The sequence below is a fragment of the Schistocerca piceifrons genome, chromosome 4 (assembly GCF_021461385.2).
Source record: "Schistocerca piceifrons isolate TAMUIC-IGC-003096 chromosome 4, iqSchPice1.1, whole genome shotgun sequence".
NCBI lineage: Eukaryota > Metazoa > Arthropoda > Insecta > Orthoptera > Acrididae > Schistocerca > Schistocerca piceifrons.
In genome coordinates this window covers 496,095,060-496,121,141 of record NC_060141.1, presented here as the reverse complement: position 1 = coordinate 496,121,141, position 26,082 = coordinate 496,095,060, and the positions used below count along the sequence as shown (strand labels likewise).

Here is a 26,082-nt window from a genome sequence, read left to right as displayed (position 1 = left end):
AAAGGCACAGTTCAAAATATTTTTTATAGAAAACTTCATTTAATTTGTACGTTTCTAACCTTTATGTAGAATTTTAATTTACAGTGATAAAAAATAAACTGCTATATAAACAGTAAATAAGTCTTTGAAATCTATGCAAGTTCGACACACAACAATGAGCTATAGACTACGTAGTGTCAAAGTTGACCCATAATTCAACAGGCCAAAATCAGTTTCAAGGCATACTGGTTCCTTACATTAATTTAATATGATTGTAAATGATATATGTGATGTCATTGCAACCTGATGAGACCGACCTGATATGTGGATCACAAATGGACCTCTCTTATGGCTAGATGACATAGAAAGCAAGAATATTAGTATTAAAAAAAAAACATTAATGAGGTTTATGCAGGGCTGCCCCCTGCATATTTCAGCCACCACAAGTACTTATAATTTTCGTGGGCCAGATACAGCCCCTGCCTCACTAAGGAGGTGCTTTATAAATAGAAGAAGCAAGGTACCTGTCTACAATTAAGCCGCCAACAGTCACCACAGCCAGAGGCACTAACCTCACTGACAGGTAGTGTGCCTGTTATGGCAGAATGTGCCGTAGGCAGGGCACTACTTCCCTACGCTACATCACATGCCCTCCCTCACAGTGTCAGGTGTGTATCCTTCTACAGGAGACTCTTTAGGCCACCGCTCAATCGTGCTAGAGCAGTTATATATCAGCGACTCAAATCAGCGCACCAACAGCTCACCATACGGAGTCATCGCTCTCGCTATGAGCACCTGTAGCTGACACTGCACACGACTGCCGTCTGCCGCTCCCATGTGCTGTGCCGTGCCACATATCTCGCTGGCAGCTACTGTCATCTGGGGCATCACATCTACCATCTGCTGAAGCTCAACATCCTGGAAGTACTGTCTTCCCTACAGCAGCTATTGTTGTCCAAGCCATCGCCTCCAATAACTGCTGATGCCCGAGAGCCTGGAAGTACTGCCATCTTAAGGATATACTCCAAGTGCTAGGTTGGATCCTAACGTCTATCATCCTCCGCTCCTCCTGCCCCACTGCCTACCAAGACTCGAGGGCTTCATCATGTAGGTGTAGCTCAGGCAACATCTAGGAAAGTCTTTTCTGTTTGTACTTTAGTCATGTGGACATTCATCCAAGGGCACTGTATTTGTGTTCTATTTCCTATATCAATAATAAACGGGGTCATTACAAAGTGTCTTTCATCAGTCCCAGCCTGTCACACTTCCACGAGGATGAGTGTGATTCTCAAATGTGTTAAAAGTGCATTTTCCACATTGTATTCTCTCCTCTCCTCTGCCACACATATCTATGGCAACGAGGTACAAGGTTTGTATTCTTAAAGCCTGTTTTATTGTTTTTGCTGTGTATTATGTTGTTTTGCTGGAGTAGGTTTTGTTTTCAAGTTTGTTTGTGTGGTTTTCAGCTGGGGGGGGGGGGGGACTTTTGCTAGTGTACTAGTTAATTTTGGTGGTTTTTGCTGGAGTAGGTTTTGTTTTCAAGTTTGTTTGTGTGGTTTTCAGCTGGGGGGACTTTTGCTAGTGTACTACTGGTGGGGCAGTGTTTTCACATTTATTATGTCATCACAGTCAGGGGGCGGTGGTGTTCAACACATTCTATGATTCTGCACAGTTCAGACAGTCCATTCATGTGTTGTACAAATGTGAATTCTTTCAATTGGTGCTGTTGGTATGAACTGTTTGCAGTAGTTAGAGATTCAAGTTTCAATTCACTGGCATCATAATTTCTATCACATTTTGAGGAACTTTTTCAATGATCATTATTATCCCAAATAAAGTGAAAGACCCACTTGGTAAAACCCACAAAACTGCAGATCTACAAAAGAATTACCTCAGAACATACAATACATACTTTTACCACAGCAATGGATAAATAACCTGGACTAATAATGTATGGAAAACCCTATAAATGCTAAGTTCTCTAAATTCTGCATATTGTTTCAATTAATTTTTGATGAGACATTTCCAGAAGTAGCTACTTCAACAGCAGCAGCTAAGCAAAATGCATGTATACTGTGCATATCAGGAAGTCCTCCCAGACATTAAAACTTCTACATTCCTTACAAAAGCACTACATTACTTCACAGTTCCTACATTACTATCAAAAGTATAACAAAATATACAGTAGGGTTCTGCTTACTGAAAAATATCATTCAGTGACAAAATAACATATAATGAAGACAATAAAAGCAATGAATAGAAATTTATACCAGCACTGACATTCAAAGTCAGGTCAGGGAGATTTTCTAGGGTTGGGCATGCAGCTGTGGTATCTGTAATGCCAGTATGGCATAATGGATAGCACAGTTGTCTTGTAAGCAGGAAACATGGGTTATTATAACAGTGCCAATACGATTTTAATTTAGTGTCTTGGCCTACATTATTCTCATAGATATAGATATCTATATCTACATCTATACTCTGCAAGCCACCTGACGGTGTGTGGCGGAGGGTACTTTCAGTACCTCAATTGGTTCTCCCTTCTATTCCAGTCTCGTATTGTTCATGGAGAGAAAGATTGTGCGTATGCCTCTGTGTGGGTTCCAATGTCTCTGATTTTATCCTCATGGTCTCTTAGCGAGATATACGTAGGAGGGAGCAATATACTGCTTGACTCCTCGGTGAAGGTACGTTCTCGAAACTTCAACAAAAGCCCATACCGAACTACTGAGCGTCACTTTTGCAGAGTCTTCCACTGGAGTCTATCTATCATCTCCGTAACGCTTTCACGATTACTAAATCGCGCTGCTCTCTGTTGGATCTTCTATATCTCTTCTATCAAACCTATCTGGCATGGATCCCACACCGGTGAGCAGTACTCAAGCAGTGGGTGAACAAGTGTACTGTAACCTACTTCCTTTGTTTTCGGACTGCATTTCCTTAGGATTCTTCCAATGAATCTCAGTCTGGCATCTGCTTTACCAACGATTAATTTCATATGGTCATTCCATTTTAGATCACTCCTAATGCCTACTCCCAGATAATTTATGGAATTAACTGCTTCCAGTTACTGACCTGCTATATTGTAGCTAAATGATAAAGGATCTTTCTTTCTATGTATTCGCAGCACATTACACTTGTCTACTTTGAGATTCAATTGCCATTCCCTGCACCATGCGTCAATTCGTTGCAGATCCTCCTGCATTTCAGTACAATTTTCGATTGTTACAACCTCTTGATATACTACAGAATCATCCACAAAAAGCCTCAATGAACTTCTGATGTCATCCACAAGGTCATTTATATAAATTGTGAATAGCAACGGTCCTACGACACTCGTCTGTGGCACACCTGAAATCACTATTACTTCGGAAGACTTCTCTCCATTGAGAATTGACATGCTGCACTCTGTTATCTAGGAGCTCTTCAATCCAATCACACATTAGGTCTGATAGTCCATATGCTCTTACTTTGTTCATTAAACGACTGTGGGGAATTGTATCAAATGCCTTGCGGAAGTCAAGAAACACGTCATCTACCTTGGAATCTGTGTCTATGGCCCTCCAAGTCTCGTGGACGAATAGCGCAAGCTGGGTTTCTCACGATCGTCTTTTTCGAAACCCATGCTGATTCCTACAGAGTAGATTTCTAGTCTCTAGAAAAGTCATTATACTCTAACATAATACATGTTCAAAAATTCTACAACTGATCGACATTAGAGATTTAGGTCTATAGTACTGCACATCTGTTTGACGTCCCTTCTTGAAAACGGGGATGACCTGTGCCCTTTTCCAATCTTTTGGAACACTACGCTCTTCTAGAGACCTACGGTTCACCGCTGCAAGAAGGGGGCCAAGTTCCTTTGCGTACTCTGTGTAAAGTCGAACCGGTATCCCATCAGATTCAGTGGCCTTTCCTCTTTTGGACGATTTTGTTTTTATATCCCTGTGTCATCTATTTCGATATCTACCATTTTGTCATCTGTGTGACAATCTAGAGAAGGAACTACAGTGCAGTCTTCCCCTGTGAAACAGATTTGGAAAAAGACATTCAGTATTTCGGCCTTTAGTCTGTCATCCTTAGTTTCAGTACCATTTTGGTCACAGAGTGTCTGGACATTTTGTTTTGATCCACCTACTGCTTTGACATAAGACCAAAATTTCTTACGATTTTCTGTCAAGTCAGTACATAGTACTTTACTTTTGAATTCATTGAACATCTCTCGCATAGCCCTCCTCTCACTAAATTTTGCTTCTTGTAATTTTTGTTTGTCTGCAAGGCTTTGGCTATGTTTATGTTTGCTGTGAAGTTCCCTTTGCTTCTGTAGCAGTTTTCTAACTCGGTTGTTGTACCACAGTGGCTCTTTTCCATCTCTTACAATCTTGCTTGGTACATACTCATCTAATGCATATTGTACAATGGTTATGAACTTTGTCCAGTGATGCTCAAGACTATCTGTACTTGAGCTAAAACTTTTGTGTTGAGCCATCAAGTACTCTGAAATCTGCTTTTTGTCACTTTTGCTAAACAGAAAAATCTTCCTGCCGTTATTAATACTTTTATTTACGGCTGAAATCATCGATGCTGTAACTGCTTTATGATTGCTGATTCCCTGTTCTGCGTTAACTATTTCAAATAGTTCGGGTCTGTTTGTCACCAGAAGGTCTAATATGTTATCACCTCGAGTCGGTTCTCTGTTTAACTGCTCAAAGTAGTTTTCAGATAATGCACTTAAAAAAATTTCACTGGATTCTTTGTCCCTGCCACCTGTTATAAACATTTGAGGGTAAATTAAAATCTCCACCCAGAACTTTAACATGGTCGGGAAATCTACTCAAAATATTTTCCAAATTTTCCTTCAGGTGTTCTGCCACAACAGCTGCTGAGCCAGAGGGCCTATAGACACATCCAATTACCATGTTTGAGCCTGCTTTAACCATGACCTTCACCCAAATTATTTCACATTTCGGATCTCCGTCAATTTCCTTCGATACTGTTGCACTTTTTATCGCTATAAAAACGCCTCCCCCTTCACTATCCAGCCTGTCCCTGTGGTATACATTCCAATCTGAGTTTAGAATTTCATTATCGTTTCCATCTGGTTTCAGCCAACTTTCCGTCCCTAGTATTACTAATGAGAGCAGTTCGGGGACCTTTCTATATACGCTCCTGCAGTTTACTATTACCACATTAATATTGTCATTCCCTGTTGCGTTTTGGCTACTGCTACCTTGTCGCGTCTCAGGAGGTGTCTTGTAGGGCCTAGGGAGGGAATTCTCTAACCTAAAAACCCCACACGTGCACTCCACACGTACTCCGCTATCCTTGTAGCCGCTTCCTGCGTGTAGTGCACACCTGACCTATTCAGAGGGACCCTACATTTCTCCACCCGATAGCGGAGGTCGACAAATTTGCACCCCAGATCTCCGCAGAATCATCTGAGCCTCTGGTTTAAGCCTTCCACTCAGCTCCAAACCAGAGGACCGCGATCGGCTCTGGGAACGACACTACAAATAGTTAGCTCAGATTCCACCAAGCGAGCGAGGCTTTCCGCCTTCACAAACTCCGCCAACCACCTGTATGAACTGCGGATGACCTCTGAACCCTGACGGAAGGAGTCATTGGTGCCGACAAGAGCAACAATTTGCAGTTGGGTGCCTCAGTGCTCTCTATCGGCGCCGGCAGGGCCTCCTCCACATCTCGGATGACACCCCCCCCCCCTCCCCGGCTAGCAGACAGAGTGAACACTGGCCTTCATCCCCGAGCTTTCCACTAATTCCCTAAGGGGCTCCATCACCCGCCTAACATTGAAGCTCCCAATCACTAATAAACCCCTCCCCCTGTGTGCCTGCTCGGACCTTGCTGAAGGAGGAGCCACATGTCCACTCACAGGCAGAGCAGGCGATAACACACGATCAGCCTCCACATTGACCCTCCGCCTCATGCAGCATGAATGCTGCTGAACCCGCCACTCCCCTTGAGGAGAGGGTGGCCCAACCACACCCGGTACCCACGAAGATGTCTCTACAGCAGGGACCATGGGTGGAACATGTAACACCTAGGGTGTACCATGCGACGCACCAGACTCCCCACTGGCGCTACACTTCGAGGCAGCAGCCCGAAGACGTCTGACTGTGGCCATCAGCAAGTTCAGCTCTTCATGAACAATGGCAAGCTCCTCCTGCGTCTGTACACAGCAGTCACACATCCTATCCATATTAAGAAATCAACAATTTACTGTAGAGAGTTAAGTAATCAACTTTTAACTAGACTGCTAATTCACTAAAGGCGACTGATAGCTGACTAAACTGTGGTTACTAGACACTTCTTGTTGGAAACAATGAATATAAGCAGTAACCGTCTCTGGATTGTATTCAAAACAAACACGAAATCTATAGAACACTATTACTAGTACTCGAAAATTAAAGCTTCCTAACAGCAAATACACACAGAAAAAGAAGTGACAAGTAAGAAAAACACAGCTAATACTTAAATTTACGTAGCTTGCTGCACAGCAGATGTGAAGCAGACGGCAGTTACGATGACACTAGCACTACTGGCACTACAGCTGGCTAAAGGTGAGACTCAATATGTCTCAGTAATACCAGCTATATATATGATTAAAACTAAAGTAGTAAGGGGCGCCATAAAACTTGAATCTGGAAAAGACAGACACAAGCATAGCACCATACAAATTGAAGGTGGGAGTAGAACAACCTACAGAACATTTTCTGCACAATGCTCAGCCAACCTATCTTTCCATCTCTTATTCACATGTAGACCTCATCTAGTATATCCCCATGTTCCAAATGTAGCAACAGGCACAGCATTCATACAAGATTTCATTTCTGTCAATAGCAGCCTACTCAACTTGTTTTATAATTATTACTGGAAAGCTGTAGTTGTCACTTTCAGCAGAAGCTGCCAAGGAATATCTTTGGATCAGTCATTACAAAGAACTTCAGTAATATTCACATGACCATCACTACACCTGCAGAAGTAATGTACACCATAAAATCTGAAAATACCATCAGATTTCCATCTGATTTCACTTTTTCCACCATTCTCAAAAATTTTAGAAAATATAATTTGGTGTATAATTGACTTCTTAAACAGCTAACAGTAAATAATATAGTGCCAAAAGCTTTCAATGTTGAGAAGCCTATCTACACATACAATTAGACTGCACTTAATTCATTACGCAACAAATTACAGTCTACTGGTATATTTTGTGGTCTGTCTCCTTTTAAGTAAGTTAGAATATTACACAGCAACAGGAAATCCTTAAAAATGGTTGATATTCTATACCTCTGATGGGAAACAAAGGGTGTCATACAGAAAGATACTAAGCTATCAGGCATCATCCAGCTGGAAACTTAGCTACAGAAGATGTCTCACAAGGTTCCTTACCTTTTCTTGGGTACATTGACAATGTTAAATTATTGGGATTGCAGCTTGATAATAAATTCAAATGAGAGGAGCAAATCACAGAACTACTGAAGCACCTAACCAAACTTATTTGCAATGCAAATGTTGTCAGACATAGACAATATGAAAATAAAAAAAATCCAGCATACTGTGCTCACTTTCATTCACAATGTCATACAGGATTATTTTTTGGGGTAACTCATCAAGCCAAGCTAAAGCTTTTCAGGTCCAAATATGTATAATAAGAATTATTGTGGTGTGATATCAAGAACATCCTACAGACACCTGTTAGGAAACTAGATACCAATTACTGCTTCCAAATATATTTATTCCATAGTGAAACTTGTCATTAAAAATATATTTATTTCTCAAAACAAACATGAAGTTCATATGATCCATACTAGAAACAAGAACAATCTTCACATAGATATAGTCACTTTCATCCAGAAAGGTGTCCATTATTCAGGGTACATGGGTTCAATGACTTGCCAGCAGTAATAAAAAGTTTAGCTACTAATGAAGTTCATTTTAAGAGGAGTTTATACAGGGTTGCTACAACTTTCCCCAAGTGAAATTCCCTGATATTTCCCTGATTTCCAGACAAGTTTTAGTATTTTTGCCTAACAAATTTTGAGATCTCAAGTGTAAGTTGACAAAAAAATGTAAGGACTTCCGTATTTCTAAACATGTGAGCAAAAATATTAAGTAATTTTGTAATAAACTGTTTTTAGATGGAGAAAGCAAGCCAAATGGTATATATGTTTCATTAAGACCACTGATGTTATTTTATTTCAATAAAGCAACACACATTTGGTGTAAAAAATACGCGTTTTGTTGGAGTCGCAAGACAGATTTAAAATGCCTTCACTGCTTTAAGAAATAACTTCAGAAAAAAGTAGGCCTCTTGAAAGAAATGTATAAGGTGGGGAAGAGTTGTGTAAACCCACTCTATTATTATTCTACTGGTATTGTGTGATTTTTCTTTCATGAAATACATGAGTACATAGCATACAAACTGCAGCAACTGCCACAATTTTCTTCTTCTTATTGTCCATACTTTCTAATATATAAACTACTTTCGAAGTGCCAAAATGTGCTAGAATAAATAAAATGCCTATAAAATGCCGCAGTGTACAATGAACTTGGGGTGAGACAGTCACAATTCCTGAATTCCATTGTCAATGGGTTCTGGCCTGCCGCGAAGCACCACACTCCTGTGTCCATGGATAAACCATGAAAATCCACCACATTACGCCAAACACAGACAGACCCAGCCTGCGGGCACATAGGTAAGACAGGGCCCACACATTAGTTGGAAACTACGCGCTTCAGATTGGCAGGCCCTATCTGTTAGAGATCCATCACGGAAGCCCCCTCACGTAGTCAGCTATTCATGTGCCACAAATGCCACGTTGATGAAATGAGATCGCAGTGATCACCCACACAACAGATAACTCTCGCAAATACTCTGAGAATCAATACCAATGAGGATAGGTAGCAACTCACTGTAAAGATAATCGCTGAGCCACAGACAGGCACATAGAAAAGAGAATCACACTCTCACAACTAAATTTTCGGCCATAGCCTTTGTCAGAAAACAAGAGCATGCACACGTTCACACAGTCACTCAGACACAACTCATACACACATGACCCTTGTCTCCGGCCACTGCGTCGACAAGTACTGAGAATCGGATCCAAACAAACCACTCCTCATGCCCCCTGCCTCACATCAGCTGAGAACGGAGGGGGGGGGGGGGGGGGGGGGCAACCCTGCTATAGGATTTGTTGGTGGTCTACACATAATTCATTGATGAATTTGTTAATAGAACCAACTGATGTGTATATGTTGCTAATAACATTAACTTATGTATTAGTCCAATCTTACTTCTGGGCAAATTCAGTGTAAATATGTGAGGTAATTTTTTTACTTGATGATGCATGACTACAATGGCCTCAGAATAATTATTACATGCACCTCAGTGTACTGAACATTTACATCTTTTGTGACAAGTTATTTACTGCCTTTCAAATAGAAATATGTTTACGATTGTTTTGTACTTATTCCACACCCATGAAGACCATTTCACCTGGGATCTGCAGAAGGCACATTAGCATGTTTCTTTTTCTTTGTAAATACTTACGTATTCTTGTTTTTCTGACATGTTCTACATCCTGGATGATCTCCTCACTACGAAGCCATTGGAATGAAATGTACATCTAATCTAATATAAACTGTAAAGTACAAGCTTTTTTTTTTGTTATGTTTTTAGGGCACAAAACTGCTACAGTCATAAGCGCCCATTCTGTGACTTAGGGAAGAGAGAGAGAGAGAGAGAGAGAGAGAGAGAGAGAGAGTGTGTGTGTGTGTGTGTGTGTGTGTGTGTGTGTGTGTGTGTATATATATATATATATATATATATGGGCAGGTAGCAGAGTAAAATAGGGGCACTGAAGTAAAAGGTATCTCACCATCCACCAGTTGAGAGCAGTAGGGACAAAGTGGGGGAGGATCGCCACTTAAAAGATGTCGATGGCTAAAAAGGCAATGCCCTATCCAGAGTCTAGTTAAAATTACCTCCTCATGACGACAAGTTCGGGAGGAAGAGGTCCAAGCACAGGGAAGAGGTTTCATGTCCCACAATTTATTATCGGGAAGTGTAGACCAATGTGCTTGCCATAAAAGAGCAACACGACGAAATAAAACACTCTGTAGATCAGCAAAGGGAACCCTGCAAACTGCAGGCTGAGGAGCCTTGGAGGCTATATCGGCTGCCTCGTTTCCATGGATACCAACGTGTCCTGGGATCCAGAGGAATGCCACAGAGATGCCCCCCAAGTGGAGCAAGTGGAGGCAGTCCTGAATCCGGTAGACCAGAGGGTGGACAGGATAAAGAGCTTGGAGGCTGAGGAGAGAGCTAAGCGAATCTGAGGGTATAATATACTGTGTCCGCTTATGGCGACGGATGTATTGGAGAGCCTGGAGAACGGCGTAAAGCTCCGCAGTAAAAACCAAACACTGGTCGGGAAGCCGAAATCTATTACGAGTGTTGCCAACAATACAAGCACTCCCAACAACAAATGAGGTTTTTGACCCGTCAGTGTAAATAAAGGTGGCATCCTCCATTTGTGCGCATAGAGCAACAAATGCCTGATGATAAACATGAGAAAGGGTATAATCCTTGGGAAGCTGACAAAGGTCACGGAGCAGGCAGGTCCGGGACCGAAGCCAAGGTGGTGCTGTACCCCCAGTTGTCAAGAGCGTTTTAAGAAAGTGGAAGGAAAGAGAACATAGCAGTAGACGGAAGCAGACTCCCGGCGGTGGTAGAGAGGAAGGGCAGTCTGCATGCCCTAAATCCTAGGAGGCGTCGAAAAAAGATCATGGGCCGGATGAGCAGGCATGGAAGACAAATGGCTAGCGTAATCTCAGAAGGACAGCTCGCTGATTGGACAGCGGAGATTCAGCAGTCTCAGCATGAAGGCTTTCCACAGGGCTGGTGTAAAATGCTCCAGATGCTAAACGCAATCTCCACGGTGGTAGACTGAGTCGAGATGCCGAAGAATAGACGGCCAAGCAAAGGAGTAAACTATGCTTCCACAATCCAATTTTGAGCACACTAAGGTGCGATATAAGTGGAGAAGGACCACTCAGTCCGCTCCCCAGGAGGTACCATCTGGAACATGGAGGTTGTTGACAGATCGCAGGCAACGAGCCGAAAGATAGGAAATGTGGGAGGACTGGCACAGTTTTCTGTCAAACATAAGTCCCAAGAATTTAGCGACATCTGCGAATGGAAGGTCGACAGGGCCTAGATGTAGGGAAGGCGGAAGAAACTCCGTACGATGCCAAAAATTTACACAGACTGTCTTACTGGAAGGAAAGCGGAAGCCTGTTTCTATGCTCCAAGAGCAGAGGCGATAGAGACATCCTTGAAGACATCGTTCAAGAATGCTGGTCTGTTGAGAGCTGTAGTAGATCGCAAAATCGTCAAAAAAGAGGGAGCCAGAGACATCAGGAAGGAGACAGTCTATAATTGGTTTTATGGCGATGGCAAACAGTACAACACTTAGCACAGAGCCCTGGGGCACCCTGTTTTCTTGGGAGAAAGTACGGGAGAGAGTAGTGTTCACCCACACTTTAAATGTGCGCTCTGCCATAAATTCACAAATAAAAAGGTGTAGCTGACCTCAAAAGCCCCAAGAGAACAGTGTGAGGAGGATGCCTGTCTTCCAACAGGTATCGTATGCTCACTCCAGATCAAAAAATATTGCTACCGTTTGGCGTTTCCTGAGAAAATTGTTCATGATGTAACTGGAGAGAGCAACAAGATGGTCAACTGCAGAACGATGCTTTCAACCGCATTGGGCAGGTGTTAAAAGGCTTCGGGACTCCAGCCACCAGGCTAAACGGCAGTTCAACATACGCTCCAAAATCTAACATACACTTCTCCTGAGAGATATGGGGTGATACCTAGAGGGGAGATGTTTGTCCTTTCCAGGTTTTGGAACAGGAACGATAGCTTCCCGCCATCTTCTGGGAAAGGTACTGTCGGTCCAAATTCGATTATAAAGGCGAAGGAGGTAAAGCATACTATGGTATGATAAATGTAGCAACATTTAGACATGGACACCATCCGGTCCTGGGGCGGAAGAGCGAGAAGAAGAGAGTGCGTGTTGGAGTTTCCTGCATGGAGAAAACAGTATTATAGCTTTCGCTGTTTTGAGAGGAGAAAGCAAGACGTCGCATCTGCGTTGCACGTTTTTTCGGGAGAAAGGCTGGCGGGTAATTTGAAGAGCTCGAAATCTCAGCAAAGTGTTGACCCAATGAGTTAGAAATTGCAGCTGGGCCCACTAAGGTATCTTGTGTGACAGCGATCGAGGAGAAACTAGACGCGCCAGATAACCATCGAATTCGGCTCCAAACTACTGAGGAGGGGGTGAAGGTGTTAAAGGAGATAGTAAAGAAGTCCCAGCTTGCCTTCTTGCTATTGCGGATGACGCGACGGCATCGCGCACGTAACTGCTTATAGTGGATACAGTTGGCCAAAATAGGATGGTGGCGGAAAATGTGAAGAGCATGTCTCCGCTCGCGTATTGCGTCATGGCATGCCTCGTTCCACCAAGGAACTGGGGAGTGCTGTGCAAATCATAGGTCTGAGGTATTGAACAGTCTGCAGTTGTAAGAATAACTTCTGTAACATGAGTGACCTGATCGTCGACACTAGGAAAGTGACCGTCATCAAATGTCACTAGAGAGGAGAAAAATGTCCAGTCGGCATGGGCAAACTTCCAGCGTCTCGGGTGCGTTAATGGCAGTTGTGACAGCACTCGAAGGACACATGTAAAATGGTCGCTCGAGTGTGCATCAGCAAGAGCAAACCATTCAAAGTGTCAAGCTAGCTGAACAGTACCGACTGAAAGGTCCAAATGAGAGAAATTTGTCATCGAGGCAGACAAAAATGTATGACTACGAAGTCTTTCGTGACAGAGTCCTTGCATAAAAAGTTCTCAGTTTACTTGCCGCATCTAATTAGGATAAAATGTAGGTTCCCCAGTGTTGAGGCAAACAAGTTCCACTTGGGGGGGGAAGAGGTCAATCAATAGAGAGCCTCGTGGATAAGGATGCGGAGATCCCCAAAGTGGGTGGCGTGGTGGGCATTTAAGTCCCCAGTCCCCAACCAGCGAATAGGGGAGTTGAAGCTGACCAAGGAGATGAAGGAGATCAGCTCTTGCCATTGGTGTGGACGATGGAATCTATATGGTACAAAGAGAGAAGGTGTATCCAGTAAGGGAAAGATGGACAGCGACAGCTTGGAAGGAACTGTATAAGGGGATTTGGTGATAATGGATGGTAGCATGGAGAAGAATCGCAAGTCCCCAGTGTGCCATAGTGCCATCAACAGAGGGAGATCAAATTGCACTGGTTGGATATGAGGGAAAACAAAGCAATCGTGGGGACGCAACTTTGTTTCCTGAAGACAGAAGATGACCGGGGAGTAGAATCGTAAGAGAATCGACAATTCATCACGATTGGCCCGAATGACACAGATATTCCACATGAAAATTGACATAGGGTGGACAGAAAAGGGAAAAATCTTACCATGGTTGCTGTCAATTCAATAACTGCTGAGAGCCGGCGGCTGACAGCATGGAACAGCATTCAGCCAAAGGCAGAAAATACTGATCCATAGGTTGTTCGGGGGCAGCTCCTGCCGCCAGTGATCAGCCGGTTGTTGATCGGCCACCAGCAGTGCGCCTTGGCAACAAGGAAGACGATCGAGGAGCGGTTACCACCGGATGGCACTATAGATGAGACATTCCATGGCGGAGAAGGAGAGGAACTTTGTTTCTTATGAACCTTCTTGGAAACAGGGCAGTGAGCTGAGGGAGGACTCTATGGTTGTGAAGTCGGGGTATGTAAAAAATCTTCGCGAGTAGGTTCTTTTTTGGAAGTCCAGGTGTCTGATTTTGGAGCTCATGATTTAGCAGGAGCTGATAATGAGTGAGCTGTAGAGTGATAGTGGGGAGGTCGAACGGGCGATCTTTGTGTTGGCCGACCTGACTACCGCGGCACTAAAGGTGAGATCACAAGCCTGCGTGGCTGCCTCCTTAGTAGGCCGAGGAGATGCAAGAACAGTGCTCTATTTACCTGCTGGGGGCACAGTGGGCTTTTGACTCACAAATAACTTACGAGCAGCAAATGTAGACACCTTTTCCTTCACTCGGATTTCCTGAAGAAGTCGTTCATCTCTGAAAATGGGGCAATCTCTAGAGGAAGCAGCGTGGCCGCCCTTACACTTGATGCAATGAGGGGATGGAGTTGGACAAGCACCCTCAAGGGCATGCTTGCCGCTCCCATCTCGTGGTAGTGCGGTAGCGTTCTCGCTTCCCACGCCCGGGTTCGATTCCCGGCGGGGTCAGGGATTTTCTCTGCCTCGTGATGGCTGGGTGTTGTGTGCTGTCCTTAGGTTAGTTAGGTTTAAGTGGTTCTAAGTTCTGGGGGACTGATGACCATAGATGTTAAGTCCCATAGTGCTCAGAGCCATTTGAACCATTTTTTGAGCATGCTTGCCACATGTAACGCATTTGTCCGGATTGGAACAAGACTGGCTGGTATGATTAAGGCATTGACACTGATAGCAACGCATAGCGTTGGGGATGTAATGGCGAACCGAAATTATCTCATAGTCCGCTTTAATGTTCAATGGAAGGTGAACTCTGTCAAATGTCAAGAAGATAGTACAGGTTGGTACCAAGTCCTTGTCAGCTCTTTGTATGACTTGATGTACAGCCGTTACACCCTGGTCAGACAGGTAGTTTTGAATGTCCTTGTTGGACACTCCATCAAGTGAGCGTGTATAAATCACCCCATGTGATGAATTTAAAGTGCAATGCGCTTTCATTCGGACAGGGAAGGTGTGTAGTAGTGCAGTTTGCAGCAATTTTTGTACCTGGAGGGCACTGACTGTTTCTAACAACAAGGTGCCATTTCGTAATCGGGAGCAAGACTTTACAGGACCCGCAATAGCATTGAAATCTTTCTGAATAATGAAAGGGTTGATTGTGGAGAAGTCTTGACCTTCGTCCAACAGAGAAACAACAAGGAACTGTGGCACTGATGGAAGAATTTTCCTTGGCTGAGACTCCTCTAACTTTCGCTTGTGAGCAGAAATTGTAGACGTAGAGGAAACCATTGCAAAAGTATCCCCCATGATTACTGGCGTCTTCGATGACATGCTCCTTCCTCGTGGGGGCCCTCTCTAAGGGCACTCCCACCTTAGGTGATTGTTCACACCTCCTGAGAAACAGACGGAGGGACCAATCGGCACGTTTGGAAGGTACCAGCTCAGGTAATCACATCTCCCTGGGCCTGGTCGTTACCAGGGGGTACGTATGTGTCCTGTCAACCCGGGGTGGGGAATCACCCATTACCCCGTCACTGGCTACACTTGGGAACGCATGTGTCGGCCTTCAGACACGCACAGGGAGGAAAGAAAGAGAAAGGGAGGCACAAAGAAAAGGAAAGAAGAGAGGTCTCAAATGCCGCAGCAGAGAAGAGTGTAAAGAGAAGAAGCAAGGAAAAGATAACGACAAAGGGAGGACAGAGACTTTCCAGCATAGAGAGCAAAGACGAGAGACTATGTCTTACAGTTACAAGTGTCCGCCTCCAGATGTAGGCACGAAACATACTCCCAAAGAGGGAGAAGGGGAAGGGAAGAGGCGGGGGGAGGGTGGGGGGGCAGAGAGGATGGGCGATGGGGAAGGATGTGGAAAAGGAAGGTATGCAGCCCAGAAAGGAAAGAGAGCCGCACTAGCTCGGGGTCCTTTGCTTGCCGCGCACATACCCACAAAAGAGCTGTTGACCCCCTGGGGGGGGGGGGGAAGTACAAGCCAGTTTCACTACTGTCTGTGTTCTCATAAATAACTGAATCAACCATGAATGATAGCCTAATGAGTTACATGAATGAATACAACATTTTTAATGAAGTACAGTTTGGTTTCAGAAGTGGGAGAAGTACAAAATCGGTCATTATGGAATTCACAACTGTGGTTCTTGACGCTGTTTTGGCTGACTGTGGTATAGTCTTTTTCTTAGACTTTTCCAAGGCTTTTGACACCATTGACCATAAAATAGCACTAAACAAGCCAAAAACAATAAGTGTAAGACGAGTGCTAAACAGGTGGTTACACTCTCATGGCCTATCTGGGAAACAGAGTGCAAAAGACAGAGATAGTTCAACGTCTGGTGGCAATATAATTTTAGTAAAACAATTTTCCGACAAACATGTGTGTCCCAAATTGTAGTGTGTTGGCTCCATTTCTGTTCTTAATATATACCAATGACTTTCCAGACAGTATATGACACACAGGAAAAGTTATCTTTGCTGATGACAGCAAAATCATAGTCACTGATAAAACATGAGGACTCCTATCAGAGAAAAAAAATGAAAGTTTCAAGGATGTTTATGAGTGGACAGAATGTAACATATAAACTGTGAACATAAGAAAACAAACAAGAACAAATACAGGGTGTTTCAAAAATGACTGGTATATTTGAAACGGCAATAAAAACTAAACGAGCAGCAATAGAAATACACTGTTTGTTGCAATATGCTTGGGACAACAGTACATTTTCAGGCAGACAAACTTTCGAAATTACAGTAGTTACAATTTTCAACAACAGATGGCGCTGCAAGTGATCTGAAAGATATAGAAGACAACGCAGTCTGTGGGTGCGCCATTCTGTACGTCATCTTTCTGCTGTAAGCGTGTGCTGTTCACAACGTGCAAGTGTGCTGTAGACAACATGGTTTATTCCTTAGAACAGAGGATTTTTCTGGTGTTGGAATTCCACCGCCTAGAACACAGTGTTGTTGCAACAAGACGAAGATTTCAACGGAGGTTTAATGTAACCAAAGGACCGAAAAGCGATACAATAAAGGATCTGTTTGAAAAATTTCAACGGACTGGGAACGTGACGGATGAACGTGCTGGAAAGGTAGGGCGACCGCGTACGGCAACCACAGAGGGCAACGCGCAGCTAGTGCAGCAGGTGATCCAACAGCGGCCTCGGGTTTCCGTTCGCCGTGTTGCAGCTGCGGTCCAAATGACGCCAACGTCCACGTATCATCTCATGCGCCAGAGTTTACACCTCTATCCATACAAAATTCAAACGCGGCAACCCCTCAGCGCCGCTACCATTGCTGCACAAGAGACATTCGCTAACGATAAAGTGCACAGGATTGATGACGGCGATATGCATGTGGGCAGCATTTGGTTTACTGACGAAGCTTATTTTTACCTGGACGGCTTCGTCAATAAACAGAACTGGCGCATATGGGGAACCGAAAAGCCCCATGTTGCAGTCCCATCGTCCCTGCATCCTCAAAAAGTACTGGTCTGGGCCGCCATTTCTTGCAAAGGAATCATTGGCTCATTTTTCAGATCCGAAACGATTACTGCATCACGCTATCTGGACATTCTTCGTGAATTTGTGGCGGTACAAACTGCCTTAGACGACACTGCGAACACCTCGTGATTTATGCAAGATGGTGCCCGGCCACATTGCACGGCCGACGTCTTTAATTTCCTGAATGAATATTTCGATGATCGTGTGGTTGCTTTGGGCTATCTGAAACACACAGGAGGCGGCGTGGATTGGCCTCCCTATTCGCCAGACATGAACCCCTGTGACTTCTTTCTGTGGGGACACTTGAAAGACCAGGTGTACCGCCAGAATCCAGAAACAATTGAACAGCTGAAGCAGTACATCTCATCTGCATGTGAAGCCATTCCGCCAGACACGTTGTCAAAGGTTTCGGGTAATTTCATTCAGAGACTACGCCATATTATTGCTACGCATGGTGGATATGTGGAAAATATCGTACTATAGAGTTTCCCAGACCGCAGTGCCATCTGTTGTTGAAAATTGTAACTACTGTAATTTCGAAAGTTTGTCTGCCTGAAAATGTACTGTTGTCCCAAGCATATTGCAACAAATGGTGTATTTCTATCGCTGCTCGTTTAGTTTTTATTGCCGTTTCAAATATACCGGTCATTTTTGAAACACCCTGTAGAAGTGCTGCTGTACTTACACACCACAAAAGTACTCAAAATTACTAAGAGAAGTTATTACAAATCACGGAACATCTATATTATGTCAGAAACCAGCAATTCGGACAGACTTAAGGGTACAGGGGAAAGTAGTGAAACGAGGGGCAGGAAAACCAACCACAGAACAGGATACCATCACTATTTAATTAAATTTATGAGCTATGAATGATGAGTCACAGGTAGTAAATAGGTTTAGTAATAATTTCTTAAATACAGTAGACAATACAGCAACAAACAGATCAATAGAAAAAATCACAGCAATATGTCGAGAAAGCAACTCTCACACAGTTCAGTCACGTGAAGGCAACACCAACTTCTCTCTCTGAAATAAAAATAATTATATATTGTCTTGAAAATAAAAGCTCATCTGGATTTGATAGTGTTTCCAGCAGAATACTTAAGATTTGTTCCCAATATAATAAGTACTGTCTTATCTGAGATATCTAATACATTACTAGCTCAAGGCATTTTTCCAGAGATTGAAATATAGTACAGATAAGGTCCTCTATAAGAAGGGTGATAAGAGAGATGTCAATAATTACTGACCTGTTTCACTACAGATATCATTTTGCAAAATTTTTCAATGGGTGATGCATTCTACAATATTATCTTACTTGAGCAACAATAATGTCTCAGTAAATCACAGCTTGGATTTCAGAAGAGTTGCTCAACTGAGAATGCCATTTACACATTCATTCACATAATTTCAGAAGTCTTAAATAACAAAACAGTGCCAAATTTGCCGTTTCTGGGATCTATCTAACAATATTCTCCCAGATAAATCAAGTTTTTATGGTTGAGTGGTACAGCCAATCAATGGATCTCATATCAAACCAAAAAAATGCAGAAATATATACTTAGTAATTGAACCAATGTCTTAGGGGACATTTATCTGACTGGGAGAAATTATGTATGGCATTCCCCAAGGCTCAATCTTAGGCCCACCATTGTTACTCAAATATGTAAACAAACTTCAGTCTAATATACAACAACCAGAATTTGTTCTTTTTGTGGATTAGTGTTGTAATCAGTCCAAGGAATCCCACATACAGCCACAGAAAAAAAAAACGGCAAACAATGTTCTTGAAAGTGTCGTTGTCTGGCTTTCTGTGAACAATCTCACTCACAGTTTTAAAAAGGCACAAATATTCAGTTCTGCACATCTTAAGGTACTACACCAATGATGAGTGTAACACATAGTGAGAAAACAGTAAATAGGGAGGAAACAGTCAAATTTGAAAGGATCCATATTGATGATAATTTAAACTGGAAAAAGTGTAGTGTCACGAAATAGTAAAGAGTTGGAAATGTGGAATATTGTCAAAGTTTCGTGACCTATGCCGAGAGCCAGAGGCAGTAGGTTAACCAAGAGGTAAGACGATTGCACATGTATTGGAATGTGTCGTCATGCAGGGGACAGTGGCCTGGTTACACACAACAGGCAAGAGAGAATTGCTTAGCAGGCGGGTTTGTGTTAGACAGAGACTTTCGGAGAGTGTAAGACAGAGGTATAGCGTCAGCTGTACTGCATTTCACAACTTCGCGTAAGTCTGCCGTAACAACACGTAACTCTGTCACAAGAACACCTAAGAGGCGAGTACGACAGATAAATCAGCAATATAAGTGGAACGAATGCGTTCGTTACAAACAAGAATGACGTCAGGACGTCACTCGTGCTTCCTTTAAATACTCCAGCTTTGATAGCAACAAGGCACTCGCAGTTAGATGTGTACTAGGTTGCTGCGTCGCGCTCAGCTCGGTGATCGACATGTTAATCTTTATTAAGGAGATGTTGCAGTAAGGGCGGCCCATCCAGCAGCAGACGTGAGGGGACAGTACCAGCTCTGGTTCTCTCTGCTGCCGCTGTCAATCATCAACCCAGGATTAGCAGACATCGCGGCAGACTCGCTCGCCACCAATGCTGACCACATCAGTGAGCCGTAGTAGAGATCGTGCGGGGCCTAGGCCCTGTGCATCCGCCGTCACAACCGGGTGAGCCGACGACGCTGGGAGACTGCAGCCCGTTCTGCCCGTCCACTGCGGACGAGCCACCAGGAGGAGCAGGGAAGAAGACGGGGTGGGATAGAGTACACTCCGAACTACGAGAACGCCTATCGTGCCAACAGCCCTGGGACTCCAACCCAGAGCCTCCTATGCACAGTTGCCTGCTGTCCGCCGCCGAGCCGGTCGGCCAGTCGGGCGTCACCAGCCACACGTCAACTGGAGAGGTCACTGCCCAGCTTCCAGTCCACCATAGGCGACCGGGACCACCGGGGTGCCTACAGATTTGGTGTCATAAGTCCTCGCGCCCACAACCTACGGATTCGTTCCGCTTATACTGCTGATTTATCTGTCGTACTCGCCCCTTAGGTGTTCTTGTGACAGAGTTACATGTTGTTACGGCAGACTCGTGCGAAGTTGTGAAATGCAGTACAGCTGACGTTATACCTCTGTCTTACACTCTACGAAAGTCTCCGTCTAACATAAACCCCTGCACAAAGCAATTCCCTCTCGCCTGTTGTGTGTAACCAGGCCACTGCCCCCTGCGTGACGACACATGCCAATACATGTGCAATCCTCTTACCTCTCGGCTAACCTACTGCCTCTGGCTCTCGGCATAGGCCACGAAACTTTGACAATATTCCACATTTCCAACTCTTTACTATTCCGCGACACTACAAAAGCACATTTTGGAAATATTAAAACAACTAAGTCAAATTTGCACTTAGAATCATTGCAAATCTTGAAGGGAGACAAACAAGCAAGTTGTCATATTTTCATTCAGTAAAATCATACAGAATAATGTTCTGAGGTAGTTCATCTTTAAGAAAGAAAGTCTTTGTTGCTAAAAACATGCTGGAAGAATGATATGAGGTGCTCACCCACAATCATCTTGTAGACATCTCTATTAAGGAGATGGGCACTTGGTGTACTGCTCCACAGTATATTTATTCCCTCATGAAGATTATTATAAATAATTCACTGTAGTTCAAAAAGAACAATAATGTGCTGTCAGAAAGCGAACTTTCGGATCACAAGCCCTTCATTGGAAATAGGCAAAAAACACTCACATGACCACAGTCTCTATTTTTTGTAATGTTTGGGGCTAGTTATCTCTGGTGGGACTGACTATAAAAATTTGATTTTTGCCCATTTTGTACACCTACATGTTAGTAAAGTACTGCAAAAATTTCAGCGTTGATGTTCGACCGAACATGAAGTAATCCAATGACTGCTGCTTGACCATTTTTAATTATAAATTAATTTTTATATTCATATTTTACATTTGAATATAATAATTTATATGTTTAAAAATAAATATAAATTTGATTTTTTAAATGTGATTACCCTATCACTGAGAAGTTCAAAACAGTTTTTTAAAAAACTTTATCTTTTTATCGTTACTGAATGGTGGCCATTTTTATTTGTAAGCACAACGCAGTTTTTCAATTGGGAGACATTAGTGTTAACTTGAATATCTCTGCACTGGGTTAAGATAAAACATTGCAACTGACATTACTACTTTCAGAAAAGTCTCCTCTATAACATTGTTTATTGCCCAAAATACCCTAAGTTCAAAAATAACCAGTCAAAATGACATCCAAAGCTCAGTACTGAAAATTTAGAAAATTTACTTCTTAGACCAAAAACTAACAACCAAGAAGTGATTTATCAGAGTTTTTTCCCCCCCTCTCTCTAGTTATCATAGACGACTAGCCTTACATACAAAAATAATACTGACAAAAGTTTCCTTAATTTTTTATAAATTTTTGAAATTCGAAATCTTTATTTTTTTACAAAGTTTGGGGCTAGTTATCTATGGTGAGAGTGAATATAAAAATATGATTTTTGCACATTTTGTACAGCTATTACTGCAAAAATTTCAACATTGATGTATGACTGCGAACAAAGACATTAAGCTACAATTTATCTTATGGTTGTTGCTATTTAAATGATTTACTGTTTATTTGAATAACTTTTGTTGTAGCTTATATTTAGTTAACACTATCACCCTATATTTAGCTAGTATTATTTATTTTGATAATAAAACATTAGACAATAGGAGCTTTTGCTTTAGTTCTATGTTTTAAAAAAAATTTCCATTTATATGTTGGTTTATTCTCAATTACATAGCACATTATTACAATCTTAAAATGATAAAAGTAAAATAATAAACATGTGAATTTTCTCTACTGCTGAGAAGGCTACAGTTTTGTGCACAAGTTTAGTCCTAAAGATAGTGTGTACAGGAGCTCAGTGGGCAGAGTAACAAGTCTGCACAGGAGCCCAGTAGTCAGCAACTAATCAGTACATGATCTGTGTACCCCCACTACACTTTCTGAGCGTGGCACTGCTGTAGTCAGTTTCGTCAGAAACCTCTGTTAGAGTGGATGCACTTACTTCATTGAGAGAGAGGAATACTTTATGTGCTTTAGTCACAATTTACTTTTAATTCACTAAAATAATTTTAAAATTTAATAATAAATAAATTTGAATGCAATAAAATGGATGAACAGTACACTATTGAACAAAAAGCAAGTGAAATGTGTCAAAAAAACAGTTTATGGTTCAGTTTCAAAGAACTTAAAAAATGTTAACAACATTGAGGAAGATAGACAAACTGCTTAAATTATGAGTAAGTTCTTCTGTAGGCCTATCATTAGTTTCTGAGTATCATGAGAAAAAAAAATATAATTCAAAGCACAATTATGTTTTTGGGAAAAATGCTCTGATCTATTGTTCATAAAAAGTCAATTATTAATGGTTTGAGGGAAACAAAACGAACATTTGTCATTGTTAAGTGTGAGTAAAAGAAGCTTCCCACATGAAACGCAATGTGATTCCTGGAAATTCCCTACACCCAAATTGCTACTCAAAAATATTTATCATGAATCCAGAAACATAATCATGTAACCTTGTTAATGTCACTTATACGCCTAATGAGCAAACTGGAATTTGCTTGTACTAATTTAGAGGCATCTCTTGCTTCGAAAAATAAGAAAACTGAGTAGCGGAAAAAGAAAAGCAGCTATTGAAAGCAATGTGCAACAAATTTCACACAACATTCGAAAAGACTCATGCTTGAATAATGCACATACCAACAATATTTTTAAAAAATAAGAAAACCTACATCCAGAATCATCCAACACTGAATATTTGATCTTAATCTGTTCTGTGACAACTAAAGAGAAAAAAGTTCAAATCTTAAGTCTGCTCCCTGACTCATGGTTCAAATGGCTCTAAGCACTATGGGACGCAACTTCTGAGATCATCAGTCCCCTAGAACTCAGAACTACTTAAACCTAACTAATCTAAGGACATCACATACATCCATGCCCGAGGCAGGATTCGAACCTGCGACCGTAGCGGTCATGCGGTTCCACACTGTAGCACCTAGAACCGCTTGGCCACTTTTGCCGGCCCTGACTCATGATCAAGAGGAAAAACAGTTCACGAGTTCAACGTTTGTGATCACTTGATTAGACTCACCCAAAAATTTGTGAAGGGCAAGGCCTTCTACCAGTTTTAGGAAAGAAGAAAGGAGTAGGTATAAGTGAAGAAACAACTGAAAAGATCCAGCAGTTTTTTGAAGATGATGAAAGCAGTAGAATGTGCCCAGGTAGCACAGACAACAACAAAAAAAGTTGTTACAAATGGAGTTAAAATGACAAAGCAGAAATTACAAGTGCTTTTAAATTTAAATGAACTCAATGTAGCTTCCACAAATGCTCATCCTGAATGCAAAACTGGACGGTCAAAATTTGTGACCTTCGCCCAAGTGGTGTATTTTGGCTGTCTCCTCAGGAACACACTCTGTATGTGTATTTTGCGGGTGCAAAACTCAATTATGTTAACTGCAAAGAGTTACTAGGTTTAATGGTCCATGACCAACAATTATGGCTGCATGATAAGATTGTGTGGTAGATGCGCTGGTAAAGAATCCGCTCTTTAACTGTTTAACGAACCTGAGGAGGAAATATTTGACAATGTTACCTTCAACCAGTGGGTCACAGCCAACAGGGCTCAAATGATAACAGAGGTAAAATCTCAGGAAGAGTACTTTGAATATTTAATTGATAACTTAGAAAATCTCAGAAGTCACCACAATGTTTCTAAAATCCAAAGTAAGGTTCTGAAGAAGAGAGAGAGAAAAAATAGCACAACTTTATGAAACTGAATGCATAGTCCTGCCGAAAAATTTACATTTGTGGTTCGGTAAGAAATACAAGGGTATCATTAGGTCAATGATCAGGCAACAGTGCATCCATTTGATCTGTATTTCAAAAATGAGAAAGATAAAGTTTGCAATTCTTCAATTTTCACTCTAAGCGACTACTTGGAGCACAACACTTCGGTTATCCATGTTTCGAAAGTATGTAACAAATTACATAAAAAAAAGTTGCCCAGAGTCAAGAAGCTCATATACTTTTCAGATGAAAGTGGTAGCCAATACGAGAACAAAAAGAATTTTTCAAATATTTGCAACCACAATGGAGTCATTGCGTCAGAGGCCGAATGGCACTATTTTGCCTATAGCAATGGTAAAAATGCATTTGATGGTGTAGGAGAGACAACAAAATGTGAAGTGGGCAAAGTCAGTCAACAAAGAGCAACCGCAGGCCAGATACTTACAGCAGAGGACACATATGCCTTTTGAAGGACAATATTAAAGGCATCACCTATTTTTTCATCAAGGGAGAAGAGGTTGTTGTTCATATCAAAACAACACTTCAAACCAGATTTGAAGTGTATAGCAATAAATGGACCAAGGCAATTCCACGAATTCCTTGGCATTGCAGAAAATTTAATTCAATTCTATGAACATCAGAAACCCAAATTGACAAGGGCAATTGTTTCAATAAAATTACATCTCTGTATTTAACACTGAATGACACAGTTGGAACAATAAATAAATCAAACTATGACGAATGTCGTGACAAAACATATGGCCACCAATATAAATGTGTGAAAAGTGAAGTTTCGTTTGGTTACTGAATTGAGGCGCATAATATATTAAATTCTAAGTGTTCTATTGTACATTACAATCAACAGAAATAGCTAATTATGCCACTTTGAAGGAGAGAGGCAAATAAAAAGGTTTCAGTACATTGAAAACAAGAAACACTGGTGAAATGTTTACAATCTAATCGTGACGATATATTGCAACATTTTGGATACGACCTCCTACAGCTAGTGAGGAAACAAGGAACGTTAAACTGCTGGGTATTCAAGATTTTTATATTCACAGGACGCAACAGATACACACTGACAGGCACTTCGTGTTTTTCTTTGTAAAATACAATACGAATATGAATATGAATTGTCATTACTGGTTACCAAGCTTAGTCGCTTTTTTGGGATTGAGGCACTTACCAACACTCATTTTTTACTATGCAAACAATGACACTCTTCCAAGTACGAAACTAGGAGGGCAAAATAAATATTTAATCAACACTGCACCAGAACTACTGCGTATGATCTGGAATAAACAAGTAAAACAGGAGGCAGCAACAAGCATAGTGTGGCAGAATCCATAAATTGTGCTATACTCTTCGACTGCGGCTTCTGATGTGGTAGCCACTTGGTAAATGCTTTCAACTTTCCGCAAGCGGCAAACAAGATCACACATTACTCACTCAAAATTCCTGCCATTTTCGGCAAGTGAGTCTACAAAGACGTTCAGACCGTGAGATATCATTGTTTACAAATAAGTATTCTAACCTCCTTGGTTGCTTATTGACATATCAATTTTGAAATCAAAGGTATACGAAAGTAAAGCAGCCCATTTTATAATCAACTATTCGCCCGTCGTAATAACTATGCGGCTAATAAACTATTGTTACCATTAGCAAATTTTCTAGTCCCTGGTAATTAATGAGTGAATAAATATCACGAAATTCTGTGAACTTGACACTAAATTAGGGCGCAAGGATTTCAACGATAGTTTTGTTATTAGACTATTTAGGGGATTTAGTATCTGGCCTGCGTCATGAAATGGCATGACGTAATTGCGACATGGCGTTAAGACAACAACATCAGTGAATTAGTTGACGAGGAATGG

At 41.9% G+C, this 26,082-nt stretch overlaps 1 protein-coding gene across 5 annotated transcripts in view; it reads right to left on the bottom strand.

Annotated features, from left to right (window-relative positions):
* Positions 1-25,713, bottom strand: part of LOC124795103 — a 357,029-nt gene extending 331,316 nt beyond the window's left edge. For 4 of the 5 annotated variants that reach the window (XR_007016643.1, XR_007016644.1, XM_047258949.1 and 1 more), the window contains exon 1: positions 25,658-25,713. Coding sequence is in view for 3 of the 5 variants with exons in the window: in XM_047258949.1 (XP_047114905.1) it covers positions 25,658-25,673 (16 nt within the window). In the remaining 2 variants the exon portion in view is untranslated. Of the gene's footprint in view, positions 1-25,394 lie in introns of all 5 variants that reach the window. The other variant, XM_047258950.1, reaches the window with a different exon arrangement.
* Positions 25,714-26,082: the final 369 nt, after the last annotated feature.